The 20655-nt window shown below is 42.2% G+C and overlaps 2 protein-coding genes across 7 annotated transcripts in view; one reads left to right on the forward strand and one right to left on the reverse strand.

Moving 5' to 3' along the window:
- Positions 1-618: 618 nt before the first annotated feature.
- Positions 619-13715, forward strand: srpx (sushi-repeat containing protein X-linked). 3 transcript variants are annotated; one of them, XM_035603740.2, is made up of 10 exons: positions 619-772; positions 5314-5370; positions 7414-7602; positions 8423-8599; positions 9211-9337; positions 9457-9578; positions 10357-10536; positions 11795-11928; positions 12707-12828; positions 12975-13715. In XM_035603740.2, the coding sequence occupies exons 1-10, from the start codon at positions 712-714 to the stop codon at positions 13156-13158; spliced, it is 1353 nt and encodes a 450-aa protein (XP_035459633.1). In that variant the 5' UTR covers positions 619-711; the 3' UTR covers positions 13159-13715. The 3 variants fall into 3 exon arrangements, with proteins under 3 accessions (XP_035459633.1, XP_035459636.1, XP_035459637.1); XM_035603744.2 differs by lacking the exon at positions 619-772 and adding an exon at positions 4453-4638; XM_035603743.2 differs by lacking the exon at positions 5314-5370.
- Positions 13716-14480: 765 nt separating this feature from the next.
- The window catches only part of sytl5 (synaptotagmin-like 5), a 33181-nt gene continuing 27006 nt past the window's right edge, over positions 14481-20655 (reverse strand). For all 4 annotated transcript variants that reach the window (XM_035603736.2, XM_035603737.2, XM_035603734.2 and 1 more), the window contains 6 exons: positions 20141-20243; positions 19887-20048; positions 19660-19768; positions 18315-18453; positions 18015-18223; positions 14481-16991 (listed from right to left, as the gene is read on the reverse strand). In XM_035603736.2, coding sequence (XP_035459629.1) covers positions 16849-16991; positions 18015-18223; positions 18315-18453; positions 19660-19768; positions 19887-20048; positions 20141-20243 — 865 coding nt within the window. In that variant the 3' untranslated portion in view covers positions 14481-16848. The remainder of the gene's footprint in view (positions 16992-18014; positions 18224-18314; positions 18454-19659; positions 19769-19886; positions 20049-20140; positions 20244-20655) is intronic.

The following is a 20655-nucleotide window of genomic DNA, read 5'->3' on the forward strand; positions in this document are numbered from 1 at the left end:
GCACCGATTACAAAGTGGAGCATGCTAAAAAAATATAGCAGTAACATTTTGCCATATTTAGCTCCCAAACATTTTTAAAAGGGGTATGAATTTTGTAAAATCACTTTTTTACAGCAGAAATTTTCAACTTTGTCATATTTACTTATTTTGTAAAAAAACAAAAAAAACATGAAACATGATATCAGAGTTACTGGAATCTGAATACTGAATACAAACCTAAATATTAAATCAAATTCTAAATGTTGAATTGACCAGTATTTAACAAGGAAATGTAAAATTCTGAGAACATTTGATTTGAAAAACACATGTTGATGAATTAATTGATTCTGTCCAATCCTATCCACCATTGGGTCCCTTTGGATTCATGTGGGGCCTATCTGTGGGGTCCCGACCCCCAGATTGTCGGGGGCCATTGGTCTAATATATACAGTTGTTTAGAGATCTGACAGGATGATCATGTTTTGTTGACGTTTAGTGCCGCATGAATACTCAGTAGCCATGTCCCGGTTGACCCGCAGGACTTTGGCACAGTCGTCCCCCTCGGCGCGGCGCGGCGCGGCGCGGCCCGACTGACTGACTGCGCGAGGAGAATCCTCCCTTGTTCGCGCACCGAGAGGCGGGCCTCTGGCAGGCAGGAATGCGCTGGAAGTTTCCCTGCGCGCTGCCCTTCCTTCACATGCTGCAGAGCGACCGTCCCGCCGCGCCTCAGACATGGACATGTGGCTGCCGGTGCTCCTGCTCGTCCCGCTGTGCTTCTGCTCCGGGTACGAAGGTGAGTGCCCTCGTCCTCCGCCGCTGCGCCTTTTGATTAATCCAGCTGGAAAACCAGGCGGATCTCAAATGAATCAGCTGATCTTTACGCTGCCTGTAAGAAGAAGAAAAAGGGAAAACACGAGAGGTCACTGGTGCGAGGGCTGCATTTGAATTGCCGAGGTCTGCGTGTAGGCAGGAGATTTTTCTTTCGTTTGGTTCACTTTTACGCATGAGTTTTGAGGCGTCCTCTCCCCAGCGCTGGTTCTTGGTTGAACCGCGTTAGTGTTTGCGCGGAGGGGGGAGGACAGCGGGGGGAGTGCAGTGTGCATCTGGGGGACGTTTCTCTGCACAGAGCTCCGTCTGTGTGCAACTGTAAGTTCAGATTTATTTATTTTTTAACTTGCCTGTCCCCCCCTTTGCCTGTGCTTTTTAGAGTTTTCATCCTAAGACCGACCATGTCGTCAGTCATTGGAATGTAACTGCTGGATAAAACTTTCTCAGCCTGGGGACTGAGAGTTGGTCTGGAAGTATTTACTGTACAGTACTGCAGAGTTTCTCCCCTGGTGTTGAGTCAACACAGAAGGGCTCTGTCAGACATACACACACACACACACACACACACACACACACACACACACAGCTGTTTATTTTAATAATTGATTTATATTTTAAGCATTCATTTTCTTGCAGACGTCCCTAATGTTCTCTTTGCTTCTCTTTTTCTTTGTTTTATGTCACTGCGACTGGAGACAAGACATTTATAATGACATCGCCTGAGACTTTGGGACAGTGTGATGGACAGTTTGGCAATAATGGCAAGCGTATCATCCAATGTGAGAAAGAAATACATGGCGAGAGAGAGACAGAGTAGAGCCTGTCATCTGCAGCGAGGAGCTGAAATGACTCCAAGGCTCAAGTTTGGATGGAGAGGGTTGTATTCGTTTGTGTGTGTCTGTGTGTGTGTGTGTGTGTGTGTGTGTGTGTGTGTGTGTGTGTGTGTGTGTGTGTGTGTCGTGGCTATGCGCCTGTAGAAGGTATGAGAGTGGCTCACCACAGCTGTATGATCATACAGGCTGAAACATGAACTCAGGCAGATTTATACTGACTCACTAAAAAACAGCTTGTAGCGCCGACAGTCAGGACTCTGCTCTGTGCTTGTGTGTGTGTGTGCGTTTGTTTGTGTGTGTGTTTATGAGGAGTTTATTTTATAGGGGTCAAAGATCTGTTCTGTAGCGAGTTCTAATTAAAAGAGTGATCATATTTTCCATGATGATTCCTGTACTGATGTGGGTCATGGGCAGAAAGATCCTCCACACACACACACACACACACACACACATAGAGAGTAACTTGCTGTACATTTTTGCAGAAAAAAAAGTGCAACACTTTATGAATAATTACCAAGGAAGACATAAATAACAAATCAGGGGCTGAGTGTATATTAATGAATAGCTGACAGGAGAGTATTTTACTTAAAGATGCATAAACTGGGAGCAGCAGAACAAGCTGTAAACACAACATCAACATTTTTCCAGCTCGTGAAATTGATTTAGGGAATGTGTTCCCAAACAGCTGCAAATCAGCGCCTTGCTTTATAGCAACACCGTAATCATTTTGGAGTTATGTTTCTGACAAAGACCATGGTTGAACAGTTTCACATTTTTGCTCCATTTCTCTGAGCCTTGGGCCACTTTCAATTCGAAATAAAATACTGCACTAAGGTGTCAAGTCTCATCTTCAATTAGCGTGGGTTTACGTCAATATTTAAAGAAGTGTGTTTCAGATATACTGTAGCCCCCCTTCAACACATAGAGCCCACATTGCAAGGGTTCAAAGGCAGTTGAATCCTTGACTTCTGCTGTGTGTCCCTTTAGTGTTAAAAGTTGCAATCCAGACAAACAAAGCTGTGTGTAAAAGTATGCTGGAATATTTGCGAGACCCCCTTTCAGATTAGTCGTTTGATCCATCGTTCCTTTAAGAGGTATGGATTAGTGCAGCTTTGAGAAGAGACAGATACATGCTTTATTAATACAACGCCGTGTGAGGATCTGTTCATGACTGTGAGTCTAGATACTCAAGATGAATCATTCATAATTAACTGCTGCTAACAGCTATTAGTCATTGTCCTGTCTCTCGGGTGATGCTGGGCATCATCTTACTGAACTGAACCTTTACCAGAAACGTTTCCCGACACGATCCAGAGACAGCAGAACCCTCACATTATACAATATCTATGAATTAAATGTTCATGTTTAAACATGATAAAAGAGCAACATAATTGATGCTAGCCAGATAAGTAGAGATAGCATACAGATTCAATAAATGCATGTGATTAGATAAGCAAGTTTATTTTTTCTCCAGTATATATATCGTGGTGAGATATTGGCCCATTACTGAAACTATGAATTTGTTGATGTTATTTAGCGAGCGGCAGCAGACGTGTTGGTGTAGCCTATAGTTTAAACTGGAACAGAAATCATTAGTGCGACAAAAGAAATTACATAACTCCGCGATCACGGCATCTTCCCCCCCCCCCCCCCACTCTTCTGCTCCGTTAGCCTGTAGCCATACTTCAACCGACTTCACATAATGACAGTGAGTATTACAGGCCCGCAGAGAAAAGCTAATTGGAATATCAGCTTCTGTAATTTAAAGCCTATTCCCTCCCGGAGGTTTTATGCTGCCTGCACTGTTGCCATTTTGACATCTTTCTCGCTAAGAACCCTTTGAACGTGGGAGAGCTGAACAGGAAGAATATGCTGGTTTCTGACGCCACCTCGACATGTTGACGCTTTTTTTTTTTTTTTTTTTTAGACGCGGGTCAAGATTAGTAGATCAGATCTCATATTCTCGTTCTGGACTTGTTGTGAATCTGGAATGCTTTTAACGACAAAGACAAATCAGGCGATTTGAATCCGACTGCAGTTGCAAGTCTGCAGGTCCAGTTGAGCCGGCGCCACCTACAGACAAGAAAAGTAACAGCAGCAACCGTTTAGATGAAGACCGTACGGACGCATCAAGTGCAGCCAATTCATTCCATTTCCATCTAACTTAAAATCCAGAGCACAAACCAAAAAGAGTTTTACTTCTAGTTGGCTTTTTCATAGCGGAGTCAGATGAAACCAATGTCTGTTTTCGTTGCACTGCAAACTCCTCTCATTGACTTTTTGCGCAAAGATGACTTCACGAGGAGAAAGATTTGTTAAATTAGTTTGAATTTTTTGTTTTCTACTTAATATGGAGTGGGAAGAAGGTCCAAAGGAAAAGGGCTCAAGACAAAGTAACGGTAAACTTTGGGGAAATGGTTCCTTTGGTTCTCGTCTGAATTTATTGGCAAAATTTGTTATATGTGTTATATTTTGCTTGCCTGCAAAATGTTACATAACTTGTGTGGCTGTAACAAAAAACTTTTAAGAAGGCACACACATACACACACACACACACACACACACACACACACACACACACACACACCTGTAATTAGTTTTCCATACCTTTCTATGCCTCCTTCCTTTTCTCCATTAAGAAGCAGAAGTTTTCCCAATAGACTACTAAATCTGACTCACTCACTATGTGGGTTCGCAATGTACAATCCATGCTGTGTGATCTGACTGTTAAAACCTCAAAGCGTGTGTGTGTGTGTGTGTGTGTGTGTGTGTGTGTGTGTGTGTGTGTGTGTGTGTGCATTAGATGACTTGCAGCGTTTCGGTCCAGACTGCTTTTTATTAAATTGACAGAAGAGCCGTGATGAGAAATGGGGAACGGGACGGGAGAGGTGCTCCCAGTGTCAGGTTCATTGATCAACATGCGGCTGTTATCTGAGGCTGGATGAGGTTGAACACTCCTCCCCTGTGGATCCCGAACAGAGGACACATTCACGCTGAGGTTCATAACATCCCGGGGCCAAGGTTGAACACCCCTCCCCCCTGCTTTAACCCCTTCTTCACCCATTTCCTCTGTTTTTATTGCGTCCTGACCTGCTCCCCCCATGGCTCCTTCCTCTTTCCTAAAATAATCCTCCTTGCTCTTCACAATTCCCCACACATTTGTCTCTTACCAGTGCCACTCAGCTGTGTCCTCCACCGGCTCTGCAGCCACCACTGAGAATCATTTCAGTTCTTCATCTTGAACGCTGCTGTTTTACTGTGTGAATAAATTTGCTCTGTCTGAGAAATCTGTTCAAAGTCGACTCTAAAGAAAGTGCTGTCTATGGTAGGTATGATCTTTTGGCGCTGTTGTTCTTCTCTCATTTCTACCGAGTGAATCATTATGATTAGCGGATCAATTTTTCCAAATCAGCCGGGGAAAAAAAGGGATCTTTTTCAGGTTTATCCTTTCTGCATGTGTCCTGTCCAAAAGATCCAGATCAACCCCCCTGGAGTCTGGTCCAAATGAAAAGTTAAGCAATGCTTTTAAAGCCTCCTCTTGGTGCTGTTTTCCTGAAAAGAGAAGGCTTTCAGGTCAGCCCAGGACAATGCTTTCAAACATTGCCTAACATCCTGGATGCAGCTCTTATAGTTCTTTAGTTCCTTTTTCCTTTCTGTTTCCTCTCATCCCCAGGGTCAGGACAGTATGCCTACGGAGACGATGAGGACTGGTATTCTCGTCGATATAAAGGTGACAACATGCACACATGCAGTCTTTTAGACCGACCGCACGCAGTCTTGAAGTCCATTTTTTGTACGGTGAGATGTTTCAGAGTGCTTTAGGGGATTTGAATGAAACTTTTCAGATTTTATTTGACTGCTCAAAAGTTACCATGTCACAGCAAAAACCAATCTGTTGTGAATAGTGATATACAGTGTACAGTGCTGTAAAATGCCGTCAGCCTCCACCCACACCTCCCTGACCAGCGTCGTTAAATCGGGAGAAAATTGATACAAGAGAAATGTATAAATTTGATTTTGGAAATGGCTCTGTGCACCTACTGTGACCCACTAGCCAATAGAAAGGTGCGTGGCGAGTTCACGCTGTGTCACTGACAAATACTTCAATGTTTCATTCTTTTTACCGGGAGAAAAAAGAGAGAGGTTTTTATACAACAGCGGATTAAAATTAGAAAAGCTGTATTTTTTTTATTTCACTGTGTCTTTAAATGGCTGTAATTTAATGCCAGGTAGTTCAGCCAGTTTTGTAAACTGAAACAGTTACATCAAAGCAGCTTCCAACTTAAAATTCAGGGTCACTTAGACACGGAACATTATTGTCCAGGCCAAACCAAACTCTCTCTGTGTGTAAAAGCACAGATATAGTATTATTTTCTCTCTCAGTCAGTGGCTCTTGAGACTCTGCCAACACACACACATACACACACACACACATACACACACACACACACACAAACACACACACACACACACACATGCAGAGAGAGAGAGAGAGGGAGCAAGGGAGGTTTGCTGTGTAATGAATTTTCACTTTTATTCCGACTGGAAATTAGCCTGATATGGTGTGTGTCCTCTCCGAGTGTGTGCATACAGTACGTGAGCCGTCAGGAAACAAACTGCAGATTTGGATTTTCCATGTATTGGAAACAAACCTTGTGGCCTCTCAAACTTGGCATCGAACAAGGAATTCTTACACAATCATTGTAGAGATGGCAGCAGAATCTACCATGGGAGGAGACAAGTCGAAAGGAAATGTAGTTGGCTGATTGGACATTGTGTGCTGGACGATTTTTTTGGTCGGATCCAGTAACTTCTTGGGAGTCTTCACTGTTCGGCTGGAGGAGAATAGGCAAAAACATTATCCCCCACAGAGGGACACATTGTCATTATTACTTTTAGGATTTTGCATGGATTGAACAAATGAGATATGACAGGGTCATTAATTACATTTTTTTTTATCAATTATTTAAAAAAATAAAGTACAATAGACACAGTTAGCAATAAATCATGGCATACACAAAGCACAGGACTTAAATGTCCATTATAGCTTCTGCATCACAGGAGAGATTAAAAACAGTGGCAGATAAAATCAATAGATGTGTGTGGTCCTCGAGTTAATGCATTCACCAAACTCTGAAATATTCGCTTGACAGTAGTGGATGTGCATTAATCCCCTTTTATTAGGACTCTAGTGTCAAATACAGTTGACACGTCTGCGGTCGGTCTAATCAGCATTGTGAGTTTGGAGAGACAAAATCTTGGAGAGGGTGAAAATGCATACGAGGTTCGCATTATAATCAGAGCTGAGAGTTAGAATCAGTAGTGGGATCAGAATCAATATATAGCGGTGCTCTAAACACAGACTTTTATCTGTGTGGCGATTCTTCTCCCTCTGTCACACACTAACACCCACATTGTGAAATGTAAGTGCCCTCTGCACATCATTATCTATCTTCTCCTCAAGTGAGACTATCCTCCTCGCCTAATGAGACACGTGGATTAAAGGATGTCGCAGATAAGGTAATGAGAAATCCACCGTATCCGTCTGAACTCAGATGATGGGCGGGTTTCCACGTATCACAGTATAAGGAAGTCTTTCTTAGCTTTTATAGTCCTCAGGTAAGGGTTTATTGGGTTTACGATGAATACTGATATTAACAACCTTCTCTCCCTTTGTGAGTTGTTAAGTTTCAGGTTGCACTATAAAAAACATATAATTGCCTTGATGTGGTGGAGGTGAAGTCAGTGCAGTTGTCTCTCTTTCCACTTTTAGCGGCCCCATGGTGTGCGCCCATTAAGATAAAACATGGTGATGTGAGCTGTCGTACACCCAGAGGAGAGAACTACAGGAACGTGATGGGGACACGCTGTAAAATCCGCTGTAAGCAGGGATACGAGGCCCAGAGCTCGGAGGTGGTGTGCATGGCCAGTAAACACTGGTCCTCTAATTACGCCTGCAGAGGTAAGAATTAACATCTACCTTTGTCCCCCTCATACATTACGTCTCTCACTATTCACATTATAATGCATATCCACACACCTACATACAGATTTCTCCGAATGTGGACTTTGTATAACAATCCTTTATATTTTTGAGCATTTTCAAAGTTTTATTCTTGAACCTGGTGCTCGTTTACTTGTGATGGAGATTTTCCAGCCAAGTCTTACACGTGGGATTAAAACTATGTGCATCTGTTGTTCGGGATTTTTGGATCAGGCAAATAATCAATTATATTTCGCAAGAGTCTTTCTTGGTGTACGTGAAAGCCTCTTTGAAAAGAAACAGTATTTTGAGCCTGCCCAACAGTATTGAGACACTAATCTGCTCCTGCTAACTGTTGAAAATTTATGACGCTGCTACTAAAACTTTAACTACCGCCGCTGCTCTAGAATGTATTCAGATTAAGGGCCTTTCCTAGACAATGAAAAAAACATACTGAAGAAATCCAACACTGAGTGATTGATGTCCATCTAGTTCATTATGACTAAATGTTTACAATACCTCAAAACCAAACTGAACTCATTTTATGAATCATTATATTGATTCAGCATCTGATCGAAATTAATTTTCACTATCTTTTTTTTAACGCAAGAATTGTAAATGTCATATTTTAAGGTTAATAATGTGACCTCTGTCCGACTTTTTTGTTTGTTTGTTTTGTCGTATTTCTCTTTTGGTTTTTACCGGACTGTGGTGGGTGGGAGATCTATTTTTTTGGGGTGTAACGATCATATCATTAAAGGTCCTTGATAAAATTGTAAACCGAACCCTTCTCTGACAGAGATCCGCTGTCCCAAGCTGAACATGCCCGCCAACGGTGGCTACAAGTGTTCGGACGGCTCCTATTTCCACTCTCGCTGTGAGTTCTTCTGTTCCCCTGGGTTCAGTCTGAAGGGCCAGAAGACGGCAACCTGCCAACACAGCAAGGTGTGGAGTGCGGACGCGCCCACCTGTGTCGGTAAGCCTGTGTGTTCTTTTTTGTGTGTGCACAATTTAGCCACCTGCAGAGGACCGGGTCCTTCAGACTACTGACCTGCAATGGAAGGTCTACAGCAATAACTTTTCCTCATAATACAAACGTTATATTATTGATGGCTAGAGAATGCATTTTTTTTTGTCGTCTCATATTGAAAATGAGGTCTGCACCCTGGCGATCATATAAATGTCTGAATAGTCTCAGACATTGAGACTACACAATAGTCAGCCTTGCTAGCAGTAGGCGTCACAGTACACACACTACTTCAGATCTTACAGCAAAAACACTGCGACATGTTGTTTGTGAAATGACATTGAGTCTCCTTCATCTGTCTGTAAGGACCCTTTCAAGACTCAACTGCGTTTTCCTCATAGCAATGATGCACTTTAATCTGATCACCTTGAAAACATTATGTGAAAACCAAGTCTTAGGCCAGATCTTTTTTAATTTACACGTGAAACTTTTGTCTTGATTATTCAACCTTATATTTGAGATGTCCATGAATTTTCTTTTTTGGTGAGTGGCGCTACATGAGAGAGCTGCTGTCCCCCAAGTCAGGTTTTTACATTACATTTTTCTTCCTCTGTCTGTAGATATTGATCCCCCCAAATTAAAGTGTCCGAATGTGAAGGACAAGTGGGCAGAGCCTGGAAAACTGACAGCGAGGGTGACATGGGACACACCGGAGGGTGTCGACACGGCAGACGGCATCCTTACAGAGTCGGTCTAATGTCTTTAAGCCTTTTTCTTCCATTTTGCTTCGGTTCCCTGTTTTGTTATTCCACTCCGAACAGGGAGATCGCCGTGAGCGATTCAAACCTGAGCCTGACTCTTTGCAGTGTTATCCTGAAAGGGAAACCCTCAAAATCCGACTTCCCAGACGGGCTCCACAAGATGTCCTACACTGTGTTTGACCGCGCGGGGAACAAAGGATCCTGCCGCTTCACCGTCAGAGTGCGAGGTGAGCTGAACATGCAAAATATGATGATTGTGTACAGGACAGAGCACAATTCAACTACGTGTACTTTGGTTTAAATGGGGCGTTTCTCTAATGGGAACTTTACTGATATCTATGGGAAGAGGTCAGATGTTTATCTCTCAGCTGTGACGGAGAAGCTCTTTCCCCAAAACGTGATAGTTTGACTTCATAGACAAAAACTAACGGGCTGTGGTTAATGGGCCTGAGTCAGAACTTTTCAAGTTCAGAGTTTTGAGTTCAGAATAAAATCTAAGACATAAACCAACTGGACGGCTGTTCCAAGAGCGAAGCAGCTCAATGGAAAATATTTCCCTATTACTTCTGGTTTTGGCGTTTAATGGATTTAGTGGAATTTATTTCCTCCGTCATCCTGCAGTTTTTTTTTTTCAATGTGATAAATTCACCAGGCTTCCATGACCAGCTGAGCCAACGAACACCAGGAAATACAAAGCGATGATGTGATACATCCTGGCTTGACAATCTGATGAGGTCAACAGCTGCATCGGTCGGAGCCTCTGGAATGAGGCCAGCCATGTTATCCAGTTATTATTCGATCAAAGTCATAGAAACTTCAAAAGTCCAGCCTCTGAATTGAGACATAACTACTCTAAATTTGAACCTGATTGTTCCAGTTAAAGTGAAACAAATAAATTCTTCCTTCTATTTTAGCATTGGTAGATGTGCTTTGTTAGTGCCAATCCTTGTTCCTCTCCTTTTTTGACCCATTTCCTCACATTGTGTTTCTCGCCTCTCTGTTCAGTGCGCCGCTGCAGCGCGCTGTTTCCCCCAGACAACGGTTATATGAAGTGTGACAGTGATGGAGACAACTACGGAGCCACTTGTGTGTTCACCTGCACCGGCGGCTACGAGCTACAGGGCAGCGGTGCCAGAGTGTGTCAGTCCGGACTCACCTGGTCTGGCTCGGACACAAACTGTGCACGTGAGTCCTGCATGCGGATGAACACAAATACACATACATTCAATTTCTCATTATGATAGATGCTCAAAATGAACGAATGTTAAATGGTGCAAATGTTGATGCAGGAATAAAATCAAATCAAACAGAAACAAAACAAAAAGGGAAAAATGTAAAAAAAAAAAAAAAAAAAAAGGGAAAAATTAATTTTAAAGAAAGACAAAAAAGGCGAGGAGATACGAGTAGATGTATTCATGACTGTTACATTATGACACAACACAACATTCAGTTTTCTCTGTTATGGGCCTAAGACAGTATTTCTTAGGACTGAGTGCCATTTCTTTCCAAATGATTTTGTCCCGAGCTTAATTATTATCTTTCTGCATTAAACACACACACTTACATTACTCTTCTTGTCATTTTTATTGTGGAAAGTGCATCTTTGCCGCAGCCAAAACAATTTGTAATAAGTTTGGATGTGGACGCTCTTCTGAGATTGCTCCCAGTTTTGCAGTCTTGGGATTCATTTGCAAGAATCTCTCCAAATTATTATGTATAAAAAAATTTAAAAAAAAGTTACGACCAAAAAACATGCAGATAGTTTGCTCGTTGTTCAACACACTTCCTCCTACAGCCTCCTGTTAGCTCTGGTTTTATTTCATTTTCCACATAAAAATTTTGTTTTATAAAAGTATTCTTTTCAAGTAATCACATCATTAATGACACGGACATTTTTCCATGCAGTGTTTCCAAGTGGCTTTTGTTCCTTTTTGGTGGGTTTGAGAATCTGATTGGGCTACTTAGAATCCCAATTATTTTTTAATTTCCATCTACTGTTTAGTAACAATAGACAGAACAATCTTAAATAAACATTGTTTATATATATATAAATATATACACCTACCTGTGCTAATCCGGTTCCCTGTGAGAAGCTCAGTGGAGGTGAAAATGGCCTCCTCTGCTATCAATCGATATGAAAAATCAATACCGGATGCTCTTCTTAAGAACGTCAGTATCTGTAAGAAAGGACAAAGTGGTGGATGGGAGAGACAGTGTTGCAGCTCTTGTGCAACAGCAATTAATACTCAATGGTGCATGTTCTGTTCACTGCTGGGTGCACTTAAGAGTTATGCATGATTATCTTATATGATTTCATCTGCTGTACAGCCAGAAATGACAAGGTTGTGCAGCATCTCATTGAAATATTGTGCTGTGACAAATTGTGCCGTGTGTCATATACCTCATATATTGTCACGTAATTGTACATTCATTGTCATCGCAGCCATGAACATTAACGTGGGAGTGCGGACAGCTGCCGCACTACTGGACCAGTTCTACGAGAAGCGACGGCTTCTCATTATCTCGGCCCCGACGGCTGCCAATCATAATTACCGCTTCCAGATGACTAACTTACAGGTGAGACACGACGCAAAGAGAGAACATAAATGTCGCGCGAGGGAAGAGCAGCAGTTAAGAAGCGAGTGGAAGTCAATACTGCAGTCATTTGTGTCCTCTCCAACGCTGCTCATGAGGAGGAAAGCAGCGTGTTCGTGCGTTTTGGTCGTCTTCCTCGCTCAGTTGCCCAAGTGGGACAAAGCAGTCGGACAGATAAAAAGGAGGGAGGGTGTGCCGATGAACAGAAAATGTCAAGGCGATGAATAAATGATACTGACACTGGCTGTGATAAGGCGGTGCCGGAGATGGATGTTCCCCTGCTCGTCACAATCCATTAAGTCAGAGCTGTCACTAAATGCACGACCTTTAATAGTGACTGGGTTATCAGCTGAAAGACAAACCAATATTAAAGGTTTGTGCAATCTGTAATCGGCACAAAGCGTTGTAGGTGTAAACCAGTCAAAACCATCTTAGGCCTTCTTCTGAGGACATCACAACCTGCAAACGCACTGGTATCAAATTCTGCACATGTATCACTCTGCACAGTGAAGCTCAAGCATTCAGGTGACGTAACATTAAGGAAAAAGCATTTTTCAGTGGAAGGCGACTTAAAGAAATCATGAAAATGATCCTGAGTCGCAGCCCGACCCGAGTAAACTCGGGTATGACAGCACTCGCGAGTGTGAGTTTAATACGCCCTGAGTTGTGCTCAAGTTTAGTTTTGGCAGCACTGGAATCGATAACAAAGTTTTAAAATGGATGGATCTGCTGTCTGCTTCTGTCTCTCCTGTGGGAGCAGCCCGCTCAGTGTGGACTGGACCTGAGGCACGTGACAGTAATCGAGCTGGTCGGGACTTACCCAGCACAGATGGGACGAATTCGACATAGCCTGCTCCCCCCAGGCCTGGCCCTGCAGCTCAGGTACAGTACACACACACACACACACACACACACACACACACACACACACACACACACACACACACATGCACACACACATACATGCACACTGGCACGTACACAAACGCTATCCACAGCTGCTAACTGTGCTGACGTGTGTTTCCAAGGTTACTGCTCCAGATCCCACAGAGGTCTTTCCAAATGGTGCTGGTAGACAAGCAGGGCATGGACAAGCAGCGTTACCCGTTCCCAATCACAGCGGCCGAATTGTTCACCACCATCGACACCTTCCCCCTCCGCAAGGACGAGATGCTCCTACAGCAGGAAGCGGGTCAGAACTGTCAATCATAAAACGCCCCTGCCTTCTTTAAGTGCACTTCCGCGGACGGTCGGCCGCCTTCGATCCTTTATCCTCCTCAGTCACAGCAGACGGGACCTGCTCTGATTTTCTGTTTCTAACCACACATCACACACTCCCACCTGAAGTCATCCAGGCAGCAGGGCAATGTCTCTACAACTCATTCAACTCATCCAATGAGAACTCTTTCTTTCCCGTATCATCTGTGTGCGTGCGTACGTGTGTGTGTGTGTGCGTGCGCGTGTGTGCGTGCGTGTGTGTCTCATGGTGCTGATTTAGCAGATTTATTAATAGAAGTTCATCACAGTACATCACAATCATATTGATTCCTCTGTCACGTCTTTCTGTACGTTTTATTTTTATTACTATGAATGTTTTCAAATCAGAAATATGTTTGACTATTTTGTACAAAAAAATCTTTTTTACTGTATGAACTAGAAAACCCCTTTGCCTGTCTAATATTTATATCTCATTCCTTTAATAATGGTGTACTCAGTGCATCTGTACGTCAGAATTTACAAGACACTGATTAAAATATGTCTTTCATGGAGGTGTGTGGTCGTCAGTGTGTCAGTGAGAGAGAGAAGCAAAGGATACACCGCAAAATATTTTTTTTTGACCTCTCGAAAAAATCCGTTCCATCCCTCTATCCCTTGTTGTTATTTATTCACTCAAGGAGTCCGTTTGTCCTCAATGGAAACAAATGTGTTGCTCTGGCCTTTCCTCCATGTTGCGGTGTTGGTCTGTCTGTTTGTTTTTCTTCATCCATTCATACAAGGCCTTGAGTGATTCAATGACTGGTTCTCCAGTCTGCCCACAGCATTTAACACAACAGGACATGTAGGAAAAGATCATATCATGCATCAACATCTTTGCTGCATCCAAAGAAAGACAGAATTGTGGGTTAAACAACGTTCAAAAAGGGTTATATAGTCTGTATCATAATCTAGTGCTACTGTGATCATTTCATAGGTTAAAAAATTAATATTTTCCGTTTTTTAGCTTTTCCAATGTCAGTGTTTCCCCCTTTTTTTCTGATATCAGTGCAATTAATTGATTTATTAATTGATTTATCATTTGAAAGTTACAAAGAAATTTGAAAACCTAAGGCATTGGGGGTAAAAAGTGTTTTCTTTCAGAAAAATTATTGACACAATAGATAGCTTCTTTTTTTTTTGTATATTACATTCTTTGAGTCAGAAATCCCCCCAAATCGTGTTGGAGCTGCACTTACAAAGAAAGCAAAAAAGAAATCAGTCATATTAATGTAAAATATTGGAAACAAACTCAAGATAAATAATTCAAACAGATAGTCTATGGAAAGATGTGTTTATTTCAAAATATTCCTGCAATGTATTTTGGACAAAAAGAAAAGAAAAAGGCTTGGAGAGAGTGATCTGAACAGACCAACAGAGACACTACATGCTGTACATCAAGAGTTTCTTCAGTAATCAGATATTGCACGAGCCTGTCATCTAAAATATGTTGCACAGTGAACACCATGAATTATTACTACAGTGATGAGAGTGAGAAACAGCTTTGCTCTGTGGAGTTCAGAGCGGACGGTTTGCCAAGGACAAGTGTCCAGCGTTGGCATTCCGACGGGAAAAATCGTCGCACAGGGTTTTTAAACTTGAGGATCTTTTTTTTCTTCTTTTTCTTCTTCTCGTGAACCGCGTGATTCATCACAGGACGGTGGTTTGGTGGGGCCTCCGGTGACGGGCACAAGGTGACTGACACGTTATTAGGCTCCGCCTGAGACGAACGCAGCTCGGCTCAGTGCTGACTCACTCTCACACACACAACACGCGGCTCCCGCCTCAGGGTTCCTGGGAACGCACTGAAAGTCGCACTTCCTCTTCATAGTGTTAAGTGATGTCATTATCAGTGCTTTAAATAACCTCCTTTTGTTCTCCTACCTCTGTTTTCTCTAATACAGTACCATGCAGCTTCTATTTTCACACTGATACAGTGTTATGTAAATTTACACTGAATCTAGTCTAAATTATGGAGTCCGTCCAGACTTTGTGCCACACATTTTTTTTTTTCAGACAACCAGGGGTGGAAAGTAACTAACGGGGAGTACATGTAACATTTTTTAAAAGACTTGTACGTCGTGCTCACAATGACAATGCTAGCATGCTGATGCTGAGCAGGTATAACGTTCAGAATCACAAAGTATTTAAGAGGTCTTTAAGGAATGTTTTTGCACTTTTTTGGTCATAAACCAGTATTATTATTATAATTTTTTATCAAAAACATTTCTTTCTGAAGATGGCGTCTCGTCATTGAATCACTTAAGGCATTATGATTAATTCTCGGTTGGATGGATTGCCGACCTTAAAATCTTCATTTCAATCCATCCAACAGTTGTTGAGATGTTTCACTAAAAATCATAGATTTCAAACTCATGGTGGCGCAAGAGGAAGGCATGTTCACCAAAGTCCCTGGGATTCAACCACTGGTAACCACGAAGGTCTGTACATTTTACCGGATAAGTGAAAACATTGACTGAACTACAGGAAAGGACAGAGGATTACCACACACAGATTCATCCTGTGGGAACTCAATTCTCAAACGTGAGGATTTCCTGCTTTTCTTTGTCGTATTCCACTGTACATCTTGGATCTTTGGGTTTTGGTGAACAGTAAACAATTTATCACAATAAATTAAAAACTGATCAACAGAAAATTAATCACAAGCAATTTTGATTATTTGTTGCTTATTTTTACTCACACTTGGTGGTGCCAGCTTCGTGGGAGCTTGGTACACATTGGTCAGACTCTAAGGAATTTTAAAGCCATTATTCACAAGTTTTTATGAATTAAATAATTGAGGGACTGAGGCATGATGTTTGTGGGTAGTCTGTTGCTATGTCTGAGAGGGAAGTCCCTAAATTTGATACAGACATCCAATGAGACTTCATGATGAGCTGATCACAAGTTGGAGTTAACATTAAAATGAGTATTTGTACTTTAACCCCCCAGTTGAATTTTGTGGTGATACGCTCCTGTTTTGAAAGACAAGATTAACTCTATGGCGTCCTCATAAATCTAGAACAACAACCTTACTGTGGCCGTACAGTGTGTGAGTTCTCTGAGAAGTCTTCAGGCGTGTTAGTTTTCCTAACATGATGGTACAGTCACACCAACACTAGTCACTTTCCACCTCTGTGCACAACTGCTAACGAGGCAATGAATCTCAGCATCACTGTGTGCTTCAGCTCAGGATGCAGCGTAGTTGCTCATAAAGGGAATGTCTACGTTTCTATGTGATTGATCGGCGCCGTGTCCGGTGACGTACAAATGTCTCCGTCAACATGCGGAAATGACTCTTTTAGATGAATCACAGGGACGAGGACAGAAGCGTCAGGAGACGCACCGTGTGCTTATTCGGTAGGTATATTAAGATACATACAGGGTTTTTTTTGTTTCATATTCAGCAGTGAAGATTAGTTTCAGTCAAGACTAGATGCGTCGGACGGCAGAGGCGCACATGTAGGTGAGTGTGTAAGGCGTGACGGGCTGTTCTGAAACTGAACAGGGCGGAGAGATAAGTACAGGGACAAAGGCCAAGAGTCTCCACTCCTCCAGCTCTCTCCTCACAACACTTCTATCTCCTCTTCCTCCTCATCTCCCTCTGTCATTCTCTTTTATCCTCTTTGTCTGCGCTTTAGGTCCGACTCATGTGTTACACTTGCGCATGCTGGATCGCAGCATCAGAGTACACTCATGAGGGACTTCTGGGTTTTCAATCATGCGTTGCCACAGCCGCTGTTCCTCCCCACAGGAGTCCATCCAGTCTACCTCGTTCCCATAGCTGGTGCCTTCAGGGGAGAAACAAACAAACAAACAGACAAACATTTGTTTTGCTTTGTTAGAAGTACTTCAGATCCCAGAGAAGATTAACATTCCCTCTGCACTGTACTCGCTATTTATAATTTGATTAATTGATATTTGTGCTTGATGTCATAATTGTAAATTAATGGATGGAGCTCTGGGCTTACAAAACACCACAGTGTCATAAAGGACAAATTAAGAAAAACTGCATATATATCTTCAAACTACGCAGGTCCAGAAATAAACTGATTTAAATAACCTTTGGACGGGCAACCCTTCACCCCTGTTTCCAGTCTTTATGCTAAGCTGTGCATTAACTCCAGATTCAGATTGGCGATACAAACATAAACATGATAATACACCTTTTCATTTTACACATTCAACATATTTCCCAACATGTCACACTTTCAAATATAGTTGTACTTAAGAATGGAAATTGAGGAAAAGTAGCTACTTGTATAATATTGGAGGATAAATGTTAGTGAAATTGTTCATCTTACCTTCTTCTCCAGGCTTTTGAAACAAACTTTAAGTATCACTGACTCACTAATCTGAATGCCAGAATACTTGGGGATATTTTTTTTGAGGCACTTTATGGAAAAAACAGACACGGTATGTACAATACAAGAGAAAACAGGCCTTTGTCTCAAATCACACAGCTCTCTCACACAAGCTGTTTTCTCTTTGGATATTTTTCACTCTGCCAACCTCAATAGCCAGAGGACGAACACCAGCTCTCAGTCGTGCGGCTCGAGTTTTTTGTCTTCCTGACAAACAAGATTAACTTCAGGACTATTGTTTCATTTGCATGTGCCCTTCATTTAGTTTTTTTGCGAGATATTTTCAGGCCATCTTTCTTTGAACTTTGACAAAAAACCTACTGCTACGTTGTTGGATTTACGACATATTTGACATACATCATTCAACCTCAAGATAAGCTATTCGGTCCACAGAGAACAGGTTTTACCATTGCATTTGAAATGATGTGCACTTGACCCCTTCACACACACCTGTCCCAGCCCCCAGCCTGACTCCTCCCAGGAAGACGTTGCTGGCCAGAGCCTCCTTGTCCCACACGGTGAGCTCCAGGCAGACGTTGTTGAGGTCTCCCGGCTGCAGGCCGCAGTAGGTGAAGGTGTGGTTCCAATGTGGGTTCACTGTGCGTCGCTCCACCGCCGTCTTGTGCTTGGTTGACTTGTTGGTGTCAGGGAGCAGGTACCTGTGGTGAAAGAAAAGCAGGTTTACTGCACAATGTTCAGGCTGCCGCCTTGTAAAATCCCAGGTCGCGTAAGGAGCAGGCAGCATCTCACCCTTTTACAAAAGGATCAGAAGTGCCCCCGGACTTGACAGCTGTTAGATTTTTGGCTCCCTTGACCAGCAGCTCGACCATGCCCCCTTTAGGGAGAGTGAAGCTGCTCGTCTTCTTGCTTTTCAGGAACCCTTTCTTCACTGAGGCGGGAGGGAAGCGGAAAAGTGAGAAGGAACAAACAAATCATAAACTCATTTACGCAACACTTGAGAAACAAAATGAGTGTGAACATAGTCAAGCACACACACGCACGCACGACATGGGACCCAGTAAACTATATTCAGACTTTAAAAAAACAAATGAATGAATAAATTATATATAAATGTGTTCTGAAAGAGAAATACTTGAAAGGGAAAATCTGAATCTGAATTTTTTTTAAGAAAATTTGTATTTAACCACCTAAGTCCCACTGAGGTTGGAAAACCTATTGCACTTGTAGTCACTTGAATAAATGAATGCCCTGAAACTAATCTTAAGGTTTGGAAGTGGTATCCTTGTATATGTTGTAGTGTATCTGCAACGTGGCGCCTCGGCCTGTAGCGGTTGTAAACATTAGCAGCTCGTGCTTTTTAAAAAAAAAATTGTGTGTGAGCTTTGTTGTAGCGAGTTTCGTGTCTCAGGGCGATTTGATCGGCTGATGAGCCTTTTGTTTAGAAGCCCGGGGTGTGATACTTTGGTGTTGCTCTATGTGTTAATTCCAGTTTTTGATGTGAATTTGCTTCGGAGCCAAGTAATGTGTCTGCACACGACCTGAGACGGTTCGCCTGAAAGCTCAACAATCACCCAAAGCATAAAGCCTTAGATGATCTGCCAGGACGCCCGGGATAAACTCCCCAAATCCAGGTGTGCAAAGCTTGTTAACCAGAAAGACTCTAATTTCTGCCACAGGGGCATTTACCAAGCACTGAATCAAAGGTCTGACTACTTTTGTAAATGAGGGATTTTAGTTTTTGATTTTCATTATATTTGTACAAAAACAAAAATCTCTGAAAACATGTTTTCACATTTTCTTCATGGATTATTGAGCGTAGTGCAAAAAGGGATTTGGATTATTCTTTTGAAGACCTGGAAAAACCTGATAAAATGTATAATGAATGTGATACTTTCAGATAGTTTGGGATTAAGAAGATCTCTAAAGCTACTTAAAGTGAAATAAATGGGGAAAACGGAAAAAAAAAATTCTCTGCTGTAATTCAGGTATTATTAAAATAACACAACAGATTAGTATTTTCTCTTTTTAAAGTTTGATTTTGCAAACCTGACAGCTTGTTTGTTACACTAACATAACGTATAATATAACATATATAATTATATGTGTATAATAGTCATCACAGCGATGAAGGTACCGTGTACTTGGTCCAGAGGCAGCGTGAGGTTCTTCTCTGCAGGTATGTACCTCAACACGACGGTCAGTTCCCCTTTATACTGCATTGTGGAATCTATACAGTTCTCCACCTGCACAAACAACATTCACAAACCACTCAAAACACTTGTATTGGTCACGCGTTTTATATAACACAGAAGAAGAAGAAGAAGGAGACGACGATGTGTAGATGCTGATTCCGGCCGATACCTTTGGCTGCAGAGCGTACCACTCCTCAATCTGGGAGTCGAGCTCGCAGGTGTCGAACGACAGCTCCACTTCTCCGAGGAAGCTGTTGTGTCCGAAGCGGTCGTGGTGCCACACGGAGACCTGCAGGGTTCGCGTCTCCAGCTGCGAGTGGCTGATCACATACTACAGAACAAGAGACAAGAAAAAAGCAAAGTTCAACTATTTGAATTCAGCTACATGTAGAGTTAATAGCATGAAGACTGAAAGTGACTGACCCTCAGATTCTCAGCGAAAACAGGGCTAATGGTGTTGGCCTTGATGCTCGTCTTCCTCTTGCTCTGTCGCGACGTGTCCGGCAGCAGGTAGGTCTTCACGTAACTGCCATGAAAGCAACACAGGAAATCAGTCAGGCTCCGCTGGAGAAAATCCTGTGCAGATTGTTTTTGTGTCTCTACTTTATTACAGCAGATTCTCACAAATAATGTGTAGAAACTGAAAATGAGAAACTCGTTTACTCAGGTGAGTTATTTATGAATCACTTTCTAAAAAGCACCATTCAAAAAAGGCCGTTTGAGTTGTAATTATTGTTTTACTACTGTTTATTAATAGTTCAATCATTCACTGAGGAGGAATCAGAAAAAAAAATCAGCCTCTAACAGGCACAAAGTCAGGATGTGAAAAACTGCCAGTGTTATCCTCCACTGCAACACATCCTGCTTTATCTTCCAACCCCTTAATTAATCAGCCATTTTATAATATATATATATATATATATATATATATATATATA

The sequence above is a fragment of the Scophthalmus maximus genome, chromosome 14 (assembly GCF_022379125.1).
Source record: "Scophthalmus maximus strain ysfricsl-2021 chromosome 14, ASM2237912v1, whole genome shotgun sequence".
NCBI classification, from domain to species: domain Eukaryota; kingdom Metazoa; phylum Chordata; class Actinopteri; order Pleuronectiformes; family Scophthalmidae; genus Scophthalmus; species Scophthalmus maximus.